At 43.0% G+C, this 16,673-nt stretch overlaps 1 protein-coding gene across 6 annotated transcripts in view; it reads left to right on the forward strand.

Moving 5' to 3' along the window:
• The window catches only part of CUL1 (cullin 1), a 104,657-nt gene that overhangs the window by 34,410 nt on the left and 53,574 nt on the right, over nt 1-16,673 (forward strand). For all 6 annotated transcript variants that reach the window (XM_042974601.1, XM_042974575.1, XM_042974582.1 and 3 more), the window contains one exon: nt 2,062-2,362. In XM_042974601.1, coding sequence (XP_042830535.1) covers nt 2,223-2,362 — 140 coding nt within the window. In that variant the 5' untranslated portion in view covers nt 2,062-2,222. The remainder of the gene's footprint in view (nt 1-2,061; nt 2,363-16,673) is intronic.

Below are 16,673 nucleotides of genomic sequence, written 5' to 3' on the forward strand. Positions count from 1 at the left end.
GTTGTGAACTGGGCACTGAGATGTGTAGGTGGGCCTGGACTCGAGAGAAGCAGTCTGGGTTGGAGATACGCTTCGTGAGTCACTGGCAGGTGGGGGTTTGAAGGAAGGAGGTTGGGACACGTCCCCGTAGTAACCCGTTGAACTTGAAGGTACTTTTATGCGGCCCAGTGGAAGTGATACGTGAGGAAAAGGTGAAAATGGAAAGAGTGGAACATTTTTCCCGGTTGCTGCTAGGAATTAAACGGGAAGAAAGAGGAGTAAAAGAGCATCTAGATGGGTCTGAGAAGGCTTATCTAAGTTAGAATCAACTGAAGTGTGTGTGTGAGTCCGGGGAGTCGAAGTGATGATTTCCCCCGGGTGGAACACAAGGAGTGCGGGTTTAAATAGGTCGCGCCACCAGGCGGTACTGCGGGTCCAAACACACTGTCAAGTGGGGTGTTGGTGGGTATGATCCTCCCAAGGGAGATGGAAGGAAAGGCAGATGGAACATTGATTCCGGGAGCATTTGCGAAGTGGCTGCTGGGTGGTTGGTTTCCCTAAAACTTGAGGGAATTCTTCTGTCAGATATGTTTATGTTCTACATTTGAGCATACTTCTTTGAGCATATGCTGTAGAATACTTGCAGGATCAAGAGTGGTAGTGTGGCTTCATAAAATAGTAGGTCCCAAAGCTTAGATTGTAATTAGTAGAGGGGTGCCTGGGTGCGTCAGTTGGTTAAGCGTCTGACTCTTGATCTCGGCTCAGGTCTTGATCTCAGGGTCGTGAGTTCAAGCCCCGCGTTGGGCTCCACACTGGGCGTGAAGCCTCCGTAAAAGCTAAATAAATATTAGAGATGATTTGGTTTTCAGACTTGATCCACAAGTATGAACTACATTCTCCTCAAATGTGCCTTAGGCTACAGGGAGCGCTAATGCCATGGAAGACGGAGAATGTACCGAATTACTTGCTGAACTCAAATTTGCACTGGCAAGCTTTGACAACCCATTCTTACTGCTCCAGACATCATTTACCTCCAACATTTATTGTATGGAGCCATTCAAATAATTCAGTGTTTCTTAATTTGACAACAGAAGTACTTGTTTAAAAACCTCCACATTTCAGTGTGATGTACGTAGGTGATCCTTAAGGTGTGACTGTAGTATTACGTATTGAGAAGTACTGAGTTACTAGGCTATGGAATACCTCCGGCCCTTTATCTATGGATCTGAAATCCTGAAGCATTAAATTCTATTTTGCAGGAGCCTTATACACTTGGAAATAATAGCCAGTATTAATTGTGAAGCGTTGACTATGTGTTAAATATCGATAAGGTAGTAAATAACAGAGGCATTATCTTATTTAGACTTCACAGTAACTGAGAAAAATGATCTGCCCCCCCCCCCCTTTTGAGGATTAAGAAATCGAGGCTGAGAAGTGAAGTACCTTGCCGAAGACCTCATACCTAGTAGGTGTGGAGCCGAGCTTCAGACCCCGGCCACTGAATTTAGGGGACATTTTAAGTTTTGATGATTCCTGCCAAATTCCCTTCTAAAAGGGGGAGTGACCGTTTCCCTGCACCTTCAACCTCCCCAGCATCTGCATTCCTGCAAAGTGCTAAGTGAAAAACTGTTAGAATTCACAGGTAACTAGTGCGGTTGGTTTTTCCTACTTTTTAGGTATTTGTGTTTCGCTTTCTGGGAGTTAGCTTTGCATTTTTTCCTTTGAGTTTATCTTTCTAGTTGTTATGTAGGCCAAGTGGTTAAGTTTAAGTTTTGATGCCTTCAGGGGGCAAAAAAGAGCCGACAGTGTTAGCTGTGCTTCTGCAGTTTCAGCCAGCTTTTCTTGTGAACACTTTTCTTGTGAGTTCATAGGATTCCAACCTAAATCCCTGATCAGTAAGCTTATCTCTGTACGTAGACCATCTAACATGAGTTTGTTTCCACAGAGAAAGAGAAATATTCTCTAGATTAGAGTGGTGCCTACTAATGCCCACAGACTGAATATTTCTGTGTGCGTGGCAGGCACCCCATTACCCACCCCAGGATGTCGAGAAAGAATTAATTGGCTTTATTTCGTCCTCAGGTTTTCCTGCAATGAGATTTCATTCTCTACCTATAAAGGACATCCTTTCTGAGCTGCTGTGAATAAATTTGGAATGATACTGTATATTTTCATCTGATGGAGAATTAGCTGTACCTTGAGTTTGGATTGCTGCACTGGACGACCTAAGAATATCGCTCACGATGTCATCAAACAGGAGTCAGAATCCCCATGGACTGAAGCAGATTGGCCTTGACCAGATCTGGGACGACCTCCGCGCTGGAATCCAGCAAGTATATACCAGACAAAGTATGGCGAAATCCAGATACATGGAGCTCTACACGTATCCTACTGCTTGAGCTGAGATTAATTTGCTTAGAAGTTCAGTTATTCACTAGTATGATCTGTGAATGGTTAGAAATTTTACATCGTGTTTTCTCTTTTCATTTTCACCCTGTGATATACTCAGAGTCCTTTTTTACCTTTAAAAATGAACTCACACTCTTTAAGTTTTTTGACCAGGGATAAAATTGGCTAGTTGGTTAGTCCAAAGCAGTGCTGTGCAGTGTAGTCGTTACTGACTACGTGTGGCTGTTTACATTGGCAGTCACTAAAATGAACAGTTCCTGAGTCACGGTATCTGTACTTCAGGTGCTTGATAGATGGCACACTACTTCCGTCGCTGTGGAAAGTTCCATCGGACCGCGCCAGTGAAAGCAGGAGAGCGCTGGTTTCTGTGTTGTCTGCGGTCGCCTTTGTGCTTCAGGGCCTGAGCAGGGTGCTTGCATCAGAAATGGTCTGGTCCTCCGTGGCTCAGGACGTGGTTCAAGGTCCGCACTGGCCTCTGCGCTGACAGTGCGGGGCCTGCTTCGGATCCTGTTTTCCTCTCTCTGCCCCACGCTCACTCTCTAAAAAAATAAATAAACATTAAAAGAAAAAATAAAAGCAGTCTGGCCCACAAAGCCAGAAATATCTGCTGTCTCGCCCTTTATGGGAACAGTTTGCTGACCCTTATCTAAAGGGTTACCACATAGAGCAAAAAGCTTGACAGTCATGACCTTGTTTTACAAATACGGTATTAAAGTATTTCATTCGCTCATTATGTGGTCCATGGTGTGTGCAGGGGACTGTCTGCCTGCCACAAAGGTCATGAGGGTGTAAAAGACATAGCTCCTGTTCTCTAGTATGTACTTGACGATACACTTTTTAACTTGTAAGTTTCTTGATTCCATTCAAATATAAGAAATTGAAATTTAAGCTAACTCACTAGACAGCAGATTGCTACTGCTTTGCTGGTTCTAGTAGTTTAAAGTTGCTAGTTCAGTGGAGATTTAATCTTAGATTTTTAGTATGTATCCATAGTTGTCAAACTTCGCTGTGTGATATTCCAGTGTACCCTCAGCTATGCTAACATTTTAGGATCGTCCCCCCAAATAGACGTGAAGCTGCATGTCTAACTCAAAATTAACTTAAAAGTTATTATAGTTGTGTACATATTCCTACGTGCATGTACATTTACGTTGTTAAAAAACCAACTTAATTGAGATATAACTCCCATACTGTAAAATTCACCCTTTTTTAAGTGGTTTTTAGTATATTCCCAGGGCCGTGCAGCCACCAACATGGTCTCGTTTTAGGACATTTCCATCACTGCCAAGAGAAGATCCGTACCCATGAGCAGTCACTGTCGTTCTCACTCCCCTCGGTCCCCGGCAACCACTAATCAACTTTCTGTCTGTGCATTTGCCTGTTCTGGACATTTTAGAAACGTGGAATCACACAATGTTTAGCTTTTTGAGACCGGCTTTTTTCACTTAGCACAGTGTTTGTGGCTTCAGCCTTGTGTCACGTGTCTGCACATCCTCCTCCTCACGACTGGATCGTAGGGACACATACCACGTTTTGTTCATCCGTTTGTCAGTGATGGGCCGCCTGGGTTGATTCCACCCTTTGGCTCTTACTGAACTATGTTGTTGTGAATATTGTTATCTTGGGTGGATAGCTGGGAGTGGATTGCTGGGTCACAGGACATAGAGAAAGCCTTTAAGGAGGATAGGATGTTTGACAGAAGAGAGGAGGTTCCTCCCCTCGAGGGTTGTGGCTTACCTAGGTGTATGACCTTTATGATCTTTTTTGTTTTTGTTTAATCCTGTAAGTGATGCAGCTGAAGGTGGTGGTTTCAGTGGCGAGACAAGGCACCTGGCTGGGTTTCTGTGTGCAGAAAGCCCAGGGAGCCCCGGTGTGGAGACCAAAGACGTCTAATTGCTGATTTGTCTCTGGGGAATTTCTTAACATGTGATTTTTGGCTAAATCAGATTGGTCCTCTGTCCAGGACCATGCCATGCTCTCAGAACTCTGAGAATGTAGAGACAGCAGTTACTGGCTTCTTTTATTCTGTAAATAATTAGAATGTGTGGTTCTGCAGTTTTTAAATTTTTTTGGAAATGCTGCCCTTCAATTGAGTATTCTTTTCCTTCCAGTTGCGTTTGACAACATAACAGCTTTATACATTTATTACGAGTGGAGAGGCCGACTGAGTCTAAAATATCTTACTTTAATTCTTCAGGTATTTATGAAATAACGGCTACAGCTGGAGCCTTATGTGTCAGGCCTTGGGCCAGGAAGCATCTTCGTCTTCCTCAAGGCTTGCATTGCCCCCGAGGGCTGGTGGGAGTGACCCTCCTCTGTTGGTGTCGGAAACCACTTCCCCAAAGGCTCATGTAACTTGCTTGATACGGCAGCCAAGTAAATGATGGCGGTACTAAAATGCGCAGTAGCCTGACCCTAGAAACCTGCCTTTATCCGCTAACTACCTTCGGATTCTGTATCTGAGTGAATCCTGTTGCTCAAAGTATTTGCAGTATTGGTGGTGTTATTGTCACAACTAGAACTTTGGGGCGTCGCACACGCTTTTCTGGAGCATGTGGTCACTTGCGTTGAGGGTCCCCTGAGACCCGATGCTGTTGGAGACACCACGGCAGCTCTAGCCCCGCCTCCGTTTGCGGGACACTGCAGATTTTTGTAAAGTTTTCTCTTCGGGTGTGTGTTCGGTCTCCGTGTTAACCACTTGCTGACTCGCCTTTTAAAATAATCTCCTCCAGGCTAGTTTACAGTGACATCTGACACTTGGCGGTTGTCAGGTCGTGTTTCAGGTTAGCGGGTGCTTTTTGGTCCTGGGAGGAGGGAGCAGACTGTGCACCCACTGTTCACTCTGCAAGGTCAGAGCGTCCTTGGCGGTAGTTGCTGACGGAGAATGGGTTAGAATCAGGCGAGAGGAAAAGCTGGTTGAGAGAAAAGAGGGATCCTTTTCCTTCCTAACTCTGGCTGGGGGCTAACGGCTCAATTTTTACCCTTTGTTTATCCTGGAGAAACATATGTGACTTGCTTTCTAGAGAAAATATCCTGCTTTTGAATGTGAAGCAAATATTCTTAGAGCCTTATTATACAGTGTAAACATTTTTCTTGACTTTTTAACTCAAAATGGCAAAGGAAAGAGAAAGGTGTTTTTGGAAAGAAAACAGTCCCAGAGCATCTGCAGTCAGAAAGATCTAGTTCACTCACCTTTGTTTCCAGCTGCTACTCTCAAGGGCTTCATTTTTCTTCTACAGTTTGAGCCTCAAGCCCTTGCTCCTCCCGGCATGTCTGTCTGTCCAGTCTTTGTCTCCCCGCTTCTAACTTTCCTTGATGTCTTATGTACTATACAGCCGACCCTGGAACAGCACGGGAGTTAGGGGCATTGACCTCCTGTGCAGTGAAAAAGCCGCATATAGCTTGACCCCCCCCAAAATTTAATAGCCAAGTACTTTCAACTGTGGAAACCCAACTAAGAACATAAACAGTCGATTAACACACATTTATGTCATATGTATTGTTTACTGTGTTCTCACAATAAGCTAGAGAAAAGAAAATATTAAGAAAATCATAAGAGAAAATACATTTACACTACTGTATGTAGCGAAAACAAATCACGTTTAAGCAAACCCGTTCAGTTCAACCCTCTTGTTCAAGAGTCAATTGTTGGGGCGCCTGGGTGGCTCAGTCGGTTGGGTGTCCAACTGCGGCTCAGGTCATGATCTCGCGGTTCATGGGTTCGAGCCCCGCATAGGGCTCTGTGCTGACAGCTCAGAGCCTGGAGCCTGCTTCCCATTCTGTGTCACCCTCTCTCCGCCCATCCCCCACTCACACCCTTGTCTTTCTCTCAAAAAGAAACAAACCTTGAAAATACATGTGTTTTTTTTTTTAAAGTCAAGTTTTTTTAAAAACTCAATACAGCAACTTTTTTTTTTCCCAGTAAAATACAGGCGTGCGTTCTGTGCTGGTGGGTATGTAATAGGTGGGTAAACAATAGCAGACTTCTTTCTTTTTGAAAAATTGAAATAGGTAATGTAATTTCTTAGTCGGTTTATTGACACTTCAGGTGTCATGCTTCGCTCAGAGCAAGCGTGGGTCTTGATGAGTGGAGCAAACGTTTATGGTGAGAACGCAGGATAATGGAGGGTCCTTGTGGCGTAACTGAGAGCGGCCCATCTGGTCGAGTGTGGTAGAAGTTTCTGGTTTCGCTGGGCGCCAGATCTGCCTGTCCTCCTTTCCAGGTCACAGGCCTTTTTTCCCTTGGTCAGTATATACCGCAAACCATGTTTTGCCTTCCCCTGGGATCCAGAGAAACCTCCGCGTTGGTGTCTTTCATTGTTTCCTTATGTCTACAAAAGTTCTCATCGCTGGAGTTCAGATTTTTCCCTGTGGTGCTGTGAGCTGAATTAGTTTATCGTGTTTTATTAGCCTCGTTTTTTGTTTGTTTTTCGAAGTCTTCTTTTTCCCCAGCAGTACACTCAGGATCCCGTTCCTATTTCCAAGTCTTGGCCGTTCACCTCGCAGTAAGTGATAGCAGTCAGTCAGGATTCATATTTACTCTCCGTCCTGATGTTCTGTGACACAGTTCATGGTCCCTGGGCCTGGGGGCACTTTTGCACCCAGAGTGAGCCCTCGGCCGCGCATGCTTCGCAGGCACAACGTGCCAGGACGTGCTGGTCCCTGCCGCGGCCCGGTGCCTGCCAGCTGCGTGGTCACGTCCCAGCTGCTGCTGTCACTCGTCAGGCTGACATGCTCTGGCCCTGGCCAGCTCTTCCTAGGAGCCGTGGGGAATATTCCAGTAGCTCAGCCTACCTGCTGCCAGGTTCCCTCTTACCTTTAGAGAAAACTCAGAATCTCCTAGAAAAGCTGATCAAACCGAAAGAATAACAAATTCTTTCACAACAGATTCATGATGACCCGTGTCTTCTTTGAAATCACCATCCAGCCCAACGAATGCATTTGGGTGTTTTCGTCTTGTACTTTTTTTTTTTTTTTAATAGTCTCACATGGATATGTTTGGCTCACCTAATGAATGTGGCTAACATCAGATAAACCTAAACATAAAGGTATTTTACAGTTTTTTCAAATGTAGCTACCGTTCTCCTATGTATTTATCCAGACTTTTAGAGTGAGGTTCTAAAGGACATAACTGATTCATAGAAGAAATGCAAATGGTCTGTAGGCGTATGAGAAAATGTTACAACTTATAATTGTTACAGAAATGAAGAATTAAATTTTTTACACCAAAACTGAAAACCGTTTTAAGAGAAGTGATTGTAACCAGTGTTTGGCAGACTACAGAGGGAGGTGAAGTTCCTGTCGTCAGATGGAAACGTTAGTTTGCTGTGATCTTTCTGGGGAGACATTTAGAAATATAAAGACAGTGTTTTGGCTTTTTAACTTTTAACTCTGTTCTAAGGAAGTCGTGGTATTCAAATTGTACGTACAAGGCTATTCAGAATATTTTAGTAATAGGAAACCGTGGAAACCAACCTCAGTCTTCATCACTAAAGATGAAGTGGTATTTAAAGGTTATAAACAGCCAATAGAGATACACTGTAGGATATTCTTGGACATGTAATAATGTCTGTAACAAGGGAGAAGCCGGATGCAAAGTGGTACGTGTTCTGTGAACCCTCAGTGCATCCTCTTTGCTTGTGAAAAGCCACATCGCCCCGTATTGAAGGTAGCTCTCCAGAGGTGTGGGGCTTATCGCTGGTATTTTTTTTTTTAGTAGATGCTAATTTCTTTTTTTTAATTTACTCTGGAGAGAGTGAGAGAGCACACACGCGAGCTGGGCAGAGGGGCAGAGGGAGAGAGAGAATCTCACACAGGCCTCACACTCCGCAGGGCTCGATCCCACAACCCTGGGATCGTGACCTGAGCTGAAATCAAGAATCAGACACTCAACTGACTGAGCCACCCGGGTGTCCCTAGATGATACATTTTTAAATGATCTTCTGTGCTTTCTAGATTTTCAGTGTAGAACATGCATATCAAAATACCATTTATCAGTTATTTGTTTTCATTATGCAAATATAAGTCCTAGTTACACTTACTTGCAAAACTCTGCCTTTCACCACTGACCTAATACTTTTAAAATAGTTTGTAGGGGGTGCATGGGTGGTTTAGTTGGTGAAGCATCTGACTCTTGATTTTGGCTGTGGTCATGATCTCACGGTTGTGGGATTGAACCCCTCCTCTGGCTCCATGGTAGGCGTGGAGCCCGCTTAAGGTTATCTTTTTCTCTCTCTCTCTCCCTCTCTCCCTCTCTCCCTCTCTCCCTCTCTCCCTCTCTCCCCTCCCGTGTATTCACTCACTAGCTCTGTCTCAAAAAAAATAACAATTTTTAGGATTGAGAAACTATATTTATCTTTGAGGGAGAACCCACAGAAATGATATTGCATCATTGCCTCTAGAAGTGATATTTTGTTATTAGTTGTACAAATGTGCTATGTTCAGGTTCTTTTCCTTCTAAATGTGAATCCTGGTGTACATATTTAGACTGCTTTGAGCATTTTCAAACAAATTTTATAGTTAATCACTATCAGTTGCAGGCAGACTTGGCTTTTGAGATAGGCTGTGGATGTGCATTTGCTTTATACGGGACATCCCTTTTCGGAACTGTACCGACAGTGGCCCAGCGACGGCTCGATTCTTTCCTAACTTTACAGACCAGCTGTGCCAAGCGGGAGGTGGATTTGCTGCTCCTGCCAGTTGTCCCGGCACGTTTGTTGACATGTGAAGATAGATAGAATTTTTAATGCAACTTTCAATGTAGCCTTTCCAGATGATTATAATACAAGCTAGCTGTTCAAGATTCCACTGTAAGTTCCCGTTGGGTAAGAAGCGGTGGTAGGAAATCGTTCTGTTTAGGTTTGCTTCTTTAATTGAATTGACTTTTCCGTTAGAAGATGAAAATGGTTTGCGTTTGGTGGTAACTCAGAGTCACGGAGCGATTCCCCAGATGTGTTGAAGTCGGAGGCGTGGTGCTGGGGGTGACGGTCACCGGAGTCCCCCTCCTCTCCCTTAAGCGCTGGCAGTAGCCCCCCTGTCTTCCGGCGGGACATGTCAGCAGGAGATGAATTGAGCCGTCCCTTGCGGCCCCCGCTGCGGGGAAGGTGCTCTGCAAACATCTACAGAAATGTGTGCGTGTGTGACTTGGCCCTAGACCCCTTTGTATCTGATGTGACCTCTTTCCGTGACTTGTCCCCACCAGTCACGCAGAAGTATACCTCGGAAATGGTTGAACGGTTGTGGGGTGACAGTTACTTGGCCCATTTTGGAGGCAGAACCAGGCTTGGCTCCTTAACGCGAGCCGCCACCCCACCGACCCCTTCCCCGCCTGCCGTGGCCGCGAGGCTTGGACAGACCTCTGAGCGAGAGGCCCCGTGTCCGCGTGGATCCCCTTCCGCTTTCTGCCGCTGGCTGTGTTGCCAAAGAAACCCCAGGGAGCTTTTTGAAAAGACTCTCCAAAGTTTTAAAAGGCAAATATGTGGGTTTGTTAGACTCTGGCTGCCTTAGCGTCAAACAACTAACCCATTGACTATTGAATGAAGCTTCAGTTCTATTTTATTACTTTTTAGGCTTCTAGTTTATTTTTACCTCTAGATGGTTTCCTCTTAATTCCTATATTTAATCCTCAAATTCTATTTTAATTATTTTTGCTTTAAAAATAATTTTAGATGTGACCCATTTTCTTGTAAACATTAGTCCTGTTTTGTTTTTCTACTCTTCGTCTAAAGTAAATGATTTATTAACACGCAGTTCTGCATGTGTTGGAACGGCGGGTGGTAAGTGTGGTCTCTGTAAGCAGAGTAGTAGAAGGAGCCCCACTTCATGCGGAGAGAAAGCATCTGGAAGCCGGAGGGCTGCGGTTTCCCCACAGCACAGAAAAACCACCCTCAGTAATTCAGGAATGCATCCGTTTCAGAGTCTTTCTTTAGACGTGGATTATTCTCCCTTTCACATAATGTACTAGAAATAATCTGGGGATGCCTGTCCTCACATCTGGCTCGACGCTGATTCAGGAAGGACTAGTTCCCCTGGATAGATGATTTCTCTCTAGCAGCTTCTGATACACACTAAGAATCTTTTTCCTTTTCCGATAACATTTCCCCACATAGTGCAGTTGATTGAAAGATACAGACTGAAGCTTGTGTGTTGTCAACGCTGTGCAAAGTCTGTCCAGATGGGTCGACTCTGATTTCTTGCCTTTCTGAGGACTCGGCCTGGATTGAAAGCACGATTGGTGTCATTTTTTTGTGACAGGTGGTTCACTACTCCCTCAAAAGCATACACCTGTTATTATCTCCCATATAAGCTTCGTGTCTGTTTCCTCTTCGCAAAAACAGCAAGTAGGGGTTCCCTGGACCAGCATTTTTCATGAGGAATAGCTGGGCTTTCGGCTGAACTCTTCCATGGTCGGACACAGCCACTCACTTTACAACTACCTGTAGGAAAAACTACATGAACCCAAGAGTAGGTCTATTTGGGGGCTTTTTAAAATGGAATTTTTGTTTTTCAGATCAATAATCCTGTTGTAAAATTTAGTAGGCCAAAAAGGCACACAGTGAGCAGTACTTCCTTTCCTTCCGTCTTCCATCGGAGTCTTGGCCATACCAGCGGTCCCTACGGTTCGGGCTCTGTCTCGTTCACATCTCTCTGTGTGATACCTGCACACGCGCGTGCACACACATACTTGTGCGGAGAAAATGGATGTTTATATTAACTTAAAAATAACCTTTAACACAAATTCTCAATTGCAAGTAAACAAGTAATCTGTGGGGTTTGGTTTTTATGCACATGGTACCCTGGTGGTTGATCCTTACGGAGAATTTGCTCTGAAACATCCCTGTGAGTGAACAGAGATGGTCTCTTGACCTCATACCAGGCTTAGCTTGTAGCTCACCTCTTGTGATTGTCGTTGTGTCATCTGGAAACAAGCATCTTTGTTAAAATTTATTTTCCTTCATTACTTTGATAATATTTGCACTTTAGTCAGAATTAGGAATTGACTCAACAGTCATGTTACTCGAATGCTGTTAGAAATGCTAGAGATAAATACTCTGAAATCAAAATTACTTCTGGCAGATAGCCCTCCAAATGTGTAATGTATTTTTTTTTGTAATTCATATTTGTTTCGGTAGGTTTTAGGATTCTGGCGTAGACGTTATAATTTTTGTATCCTGTTTTATTTTCCTGTTCTTGTAGATGTTTATTCTGGCCTGTGTTTTGTACTATTATGTTGCAGGGTTTTTGTTGTTGTTGTTTTAGATTCAAATTAGTTAATATACAGTGAAGCATTGATTTCAGGAGTAGAATTCAGTGATTCATCACTTAGATACAACACCCAGTGCTCATCACGAGTGCCCTCCTTATACCATCATCCATCTAGCCCATCCCCCACCCGTCTGTTTCAGGTATTCTTACAAGTTATGTCAAATGCCTAATGAAATGGTGGATGTGTAGGTGCATGTGGGGGTGTGTGTGTGTGTGATGGAGTATTTATGATGGGATATTTTGGTGGTAGTGCAGACAGGAAATATTGCACAGGATGATACCGGAGGAGGGAGAAAGAATTTGACCCTGGCAAGGTTAGAAATGTTCATGAACCAGGGCTGTTGAGATGGACTTCAAAGAATGGCTATGGATGCGCAGAAAACAACGAATGAGAATCTTGGTGAATTTGGCTGGAGAGAGAAGGATGAATGAGAAAGTGGGAGTAGCACTGCTAGCGAGCATGGCGTTGGACACGGCGTCGGCCAGCTTGAATGGCACAAAAATAACCAGACGAATTGGTTGATTTAATTGGCTTGGATAAAGAATGGTGCCCCATTTGGGTGAACCTTGAAAACCAGGTAAGTGAGCTTGCACTTTTTTCCTTGTTTTTGTTTTGTTTTGAAAGTGTAGGTTCATAGAGATTGGATATATGACTTGAGAGTGAATGGCTTGATGTAAACAGATTTTAGGAGGATTAATCTAGAAACAGGATTAATCTCAAAACCAAATGGGATTAAAACAGGAAGAAGTCAAAGGCAACCAGAGACCAACTTGGTCTGAGTAGTAGTATTCCACACGGGTGTCGTGTAAGTTCTGAACTGGGGTAGTGGCAATAGAAACAGAAAACAAAAGCGCCAATTTCTGGGCTTCTGGTTAAAGATGAAAATTACGTTTTGACTTTCCTCTTTGCGACATCACTAAAACGGTAGTAAAAGAATTTTAAGATCAGTGAAGACGAAGAATGGAAGAGAATAAACACCGTAGGTGTTCTGGAATAGAAAGGCGGCACTTGTTAATAATGAGCACTGGGTGTTGTATGTGAGCGATGAATCACTAAGTTCTACACCTGAAACTAGTATTCTACTGTATGTTAACTAACTGGAATGAAAATAAAAACTTGAAAAAAAAATTTTTTTTTTTTTTTGGAAGATGGAAGGCATATGGAGGCGGGGTAACTGATTACCAGAATATAGGAAGCCCTGGTTTAGAGGGTGGTGAGAGGTGCTGCAGCAGGAAAGCCACTGTTCCTGCAGGACTGGAGAGGCTCGGGATCTGAAGCCTCCAGTTTGGCAGAAGGTAGTGTGAGATGGGGCAGTGCCTGGGAGATGATGAATAGATTCAAAATCTGTAAAATTAACAGCCCATCATCCCCTCTGCTCCCAAGTACAGATCATTTGGCGGCCAAGAGCATATCCTGTGTCCCAGGCAGAACTCTTGTGTGTACTTCGAACACATTGAATGAGACTGTGTCAGAAATTCAGGGCAGGAGGCTTGGACGTTGGCATAAGTAGGAACTATGAGCACTGGCTATGACAGAAAGTTAGCATTTAGAGTGATTGGTCCCCAATTCCATTGCAAAACACTGGTGGTGAATCACGCTGGAGACTGAATAGCTCTCCGGAAGAATGAACGGCCCTGAAGGGCACATCCATTTATCGCCATGCGAGGCAGCAGCAGCGAAGTGGCCGCCTCACGTGCTGTGGCCCTCCAGTCTCTCTCAGGCCAGTGGTGTTTCCAGCTGGTGTTGCAGTTCCTTATCGTTATGAGTATAAGCATGAATAGCTGTGTTTTGAAAGAACAGAATAAACAACCATAGAATGAAAAGGGATAGGAGAAACTGTTAATACCGGCAACAGAAGAAAATGTTTTGAAAGTCAGCGTCATCAGATATAAGAGATTCTTACTACAGTAGTAAAGTAGGAACAGGATGCTATGAAAAAAGAACCCTTATTTCAAATGAGAACTCTGATTTTAAGGAAAGTAACAGAGCTAGGAGAATAGGCGACAGTGAAGTGAAAGGACACAAAGCTTTGGTGCCTGAGAACTAACCCAGGAGGCCTAATATCTGACCGTTAGGAATTCTGGAGAAAAGCAGAGGAGATTTTTTTTAAACGTATGGTATCTTTCTGTAAAGAGAAATAAAATCATTTCTCAGAATTGAAGATGCTAAATCTCTAGTGCCCAAAATAATGAGAAGATTGATATTAGGGGAAAAATTATGAAATTTCTGTGCGCAGAGAATTAAGACATCTCCATGAACCCATGGATTGGATTTAAGGGAGCAGGGTAGAGTTCCAGGATTAGTATTGTCCGATTGGTCTAGAGAGCAGCCAGTGTGTATCAGAGCTAGAAGACCAGGGAGCCATTGTGATTGTTGCAAGAATTAAGACCATGGATACGATGAGTAAAACCCAACTTGAAATTACCCATGTGCAAAGCCCTAAGCTGTCCTTCACAGAGGCACAGTTAAGGAAGATGAACGTAATTTAACATCCTTTTCCCCCGTACAATGTCCGAGTCTTTTATTATTGAGTCGTAGGAGTTCTCTATGTATTTAGGGCACCAGTGTTTGGTCGCATAGGTTTTGCTAATATTTTCTCCCAGTCCAATGCTTGCTACTCCTTTTCTGAATGGTGTCTTTGGATGAGTAGGTCTATTTTATTTTGAGGAAACCTAATTTAATTTTCTTTTACAGTTCCTGCCTTCTGTGACCTTTAAGAATCCTTTCCCCTAGACAATAAAGATAATGTGTTTTTCTCATAAAAATTCATGGTTTGGGCTTTTACATTTAGGCCTCTGATCCATCCATATAACTTTTGTATATGGTGTGAGGTAGGCTTGAGGTTAGTTTTTCCACTGTATGGACATCCATTTTTATTTCTGCATTGTTTGTTGTAAAGACTTGTCCCCATAGATTGCTTTGATGCCTTTGTTAAAATTAAATGATAATATAGGTATGGTTCTATTTCTAGAATATTGTTTCATTGATCTCTATATCCATCCTAAAGGAATGATACATTATTGATTTGTTTTGTGAAATATTTTTGCATCTGTGTTCATGTGGGATAGTAATTGCTGTTTGCATTTTTGTTTTTGATTACTGTCACATTATGAAAACTCTTAGAAGTCAGGTAGTATAAGTCTTCCCAACTTTGTTTCCCCTCCCCCGCCCCCCCACTTATTGTTAGGTCCATATTTAGCTTGTCAATTTCTTCTCTAAAAACTGCTGGAATTAAAATTGGGATTGTATTGAATTTTTTAATAATGATTTTATTGAGATGCCATTCATAAGCCTTAGAATTCATCCGTTTAATTAGTTTTTCAGTGATTTTTAATATATTCAGATGTGCTCAACCATCACTACAGAAAATTTTTGAACCATTGTCATTACCTCAAAAACCCTGTACCCTTTAGCTGCCATCCCTTTACTCTCTTCATCTCCACTAATCTTTCTGTCTCTAAATCTGTCTCAATAGATTTGTCTATTCTGAACATTTCAGATAGATGTGCTCATATAATATGGGCAGGATTGTGTGCTCCCCAAATTCATATGTTGAAGCCCTAGCCCTCAGTTTTATAGTGTTTGAAGTTTGGGCCTTTGGGGGAATAATTAAGGTTAAATGAGATCAAATGGTGGGGCCCTAAGCCTATAGGGGTGATGTCCTCAAGAGGAAGAGACCCCAGAGAAGGCGGTCTCCCCCCCAACCCCAAGTAGGAACAGAGGAAAGGCCATGTGAGCATACAGGGATGGGGCAGCCGTCTGCAAGCCGGAAGAGAGCTCTCACCAGGAGCCAACCCTGATGGCACCTTGATCTTGGACTTCTAGCCTCCAGAACAGTGAGAAAATAAGTATCTGTTGTTTAAGCCACCCAGTCTATGGCATTGTTGTAGCAGCCTGAGTAGACTAATAATACATGCCTTCTGTGACTGGCATCTTCCATTTACCATAATGTTTTCAAACTTCATCCATATTGTAGCATATATCAATATTTTGTTCATTTTTATGGCCCCATATAATAACCCACTGACTGGGTTTATCACATTTTGTGTATCCATCCATCAATTGATGGACATTTGGGTTATTTCTGCCTCTTTGCTATTATGAGTAGTGCTGCTCTAAACATCCGTGAACAGGTTTTTATATCGACGTACATTTTCATGCTCTTGGGTAGATAACTAAAGTGGAATTTGGGGGTCAAATGGTAGCTGTATGGTTAACTGTTTGCATAACTATTTTCCAAAGTGGCCATATCATCCTACTTTCCCACCAGCTGTGTGTGAGCCTTCCAGTTTCTTCACATCCTGACCAAAATTTGGTACTATTTTTTTTTATTCTAGCCATCATCCTGATGGGCATGAAGTTTCCTCATTGTGGCTTTGATTTATGTTTCCCTGATGACTAATGATGTGTCTACCTTGCTTAGAGAAATGTCAGTTAAGATCCTTTGCCTTTTTTTTTTTTTTTTTTTTTTCTTAATGAGAGAGAGCGCACCCTTGTGAAAGGATGAGGGGCAGAGGGAGAAAGAGAAAAAGAGAGAGAGTGTTAAGTAGTCTCCACACTCAGCAAGAGCCCCTCGTGGACCTCGTTCCCACGACCCTGGGATCATGACCTGAGCCAAAGTCAAGAGTCGGACACAACCAACTGAGCCACCCAGGCACCTCTCTTTGCCCATTTTTTAACTCGGTTGTCTTTTGAGTTTTAAAGGTTTTTAATACTACACACAAATACTTTATCAGATTTGTAAATATTTTCTCCTATTCTGTGGGTTGACTTTTCATTATCTTGATTGTTCTTTGATATAAAAGTTTTAAAAATGTTGAAGTCTAATTCATTCATTTTTTTCATTGGTTACTTTTTGTCGTTACATTTAAGAATCTCTCGCCACATCAAAGATCATGATTTAGCGTTCTGTTTTCTGCTAAGTGGTTTATAGTTTTAGGGTAGACATTTAGGTCTTTGACCCATTTTGAGTTTGTGTGGTGTGAGGAGTAAGGGTTGAAAATTCATTCGTTTGCCTGTG

This window comes from Panthera tigris, chromosome A2 (assembly GCF_018350195.1).
Source record: "Panthera tigris isolate Pti1 chromosome A2, P.tigris_Pti1_mat1.1, whole genome shotgun sequence".
NCBI classification, from domain to species: domain Eukaryota; kingdom Metazoa; phylum Chordata; class Mammalia; order Carnivora; family Felidae; genus Panthera; species Panthera tigris.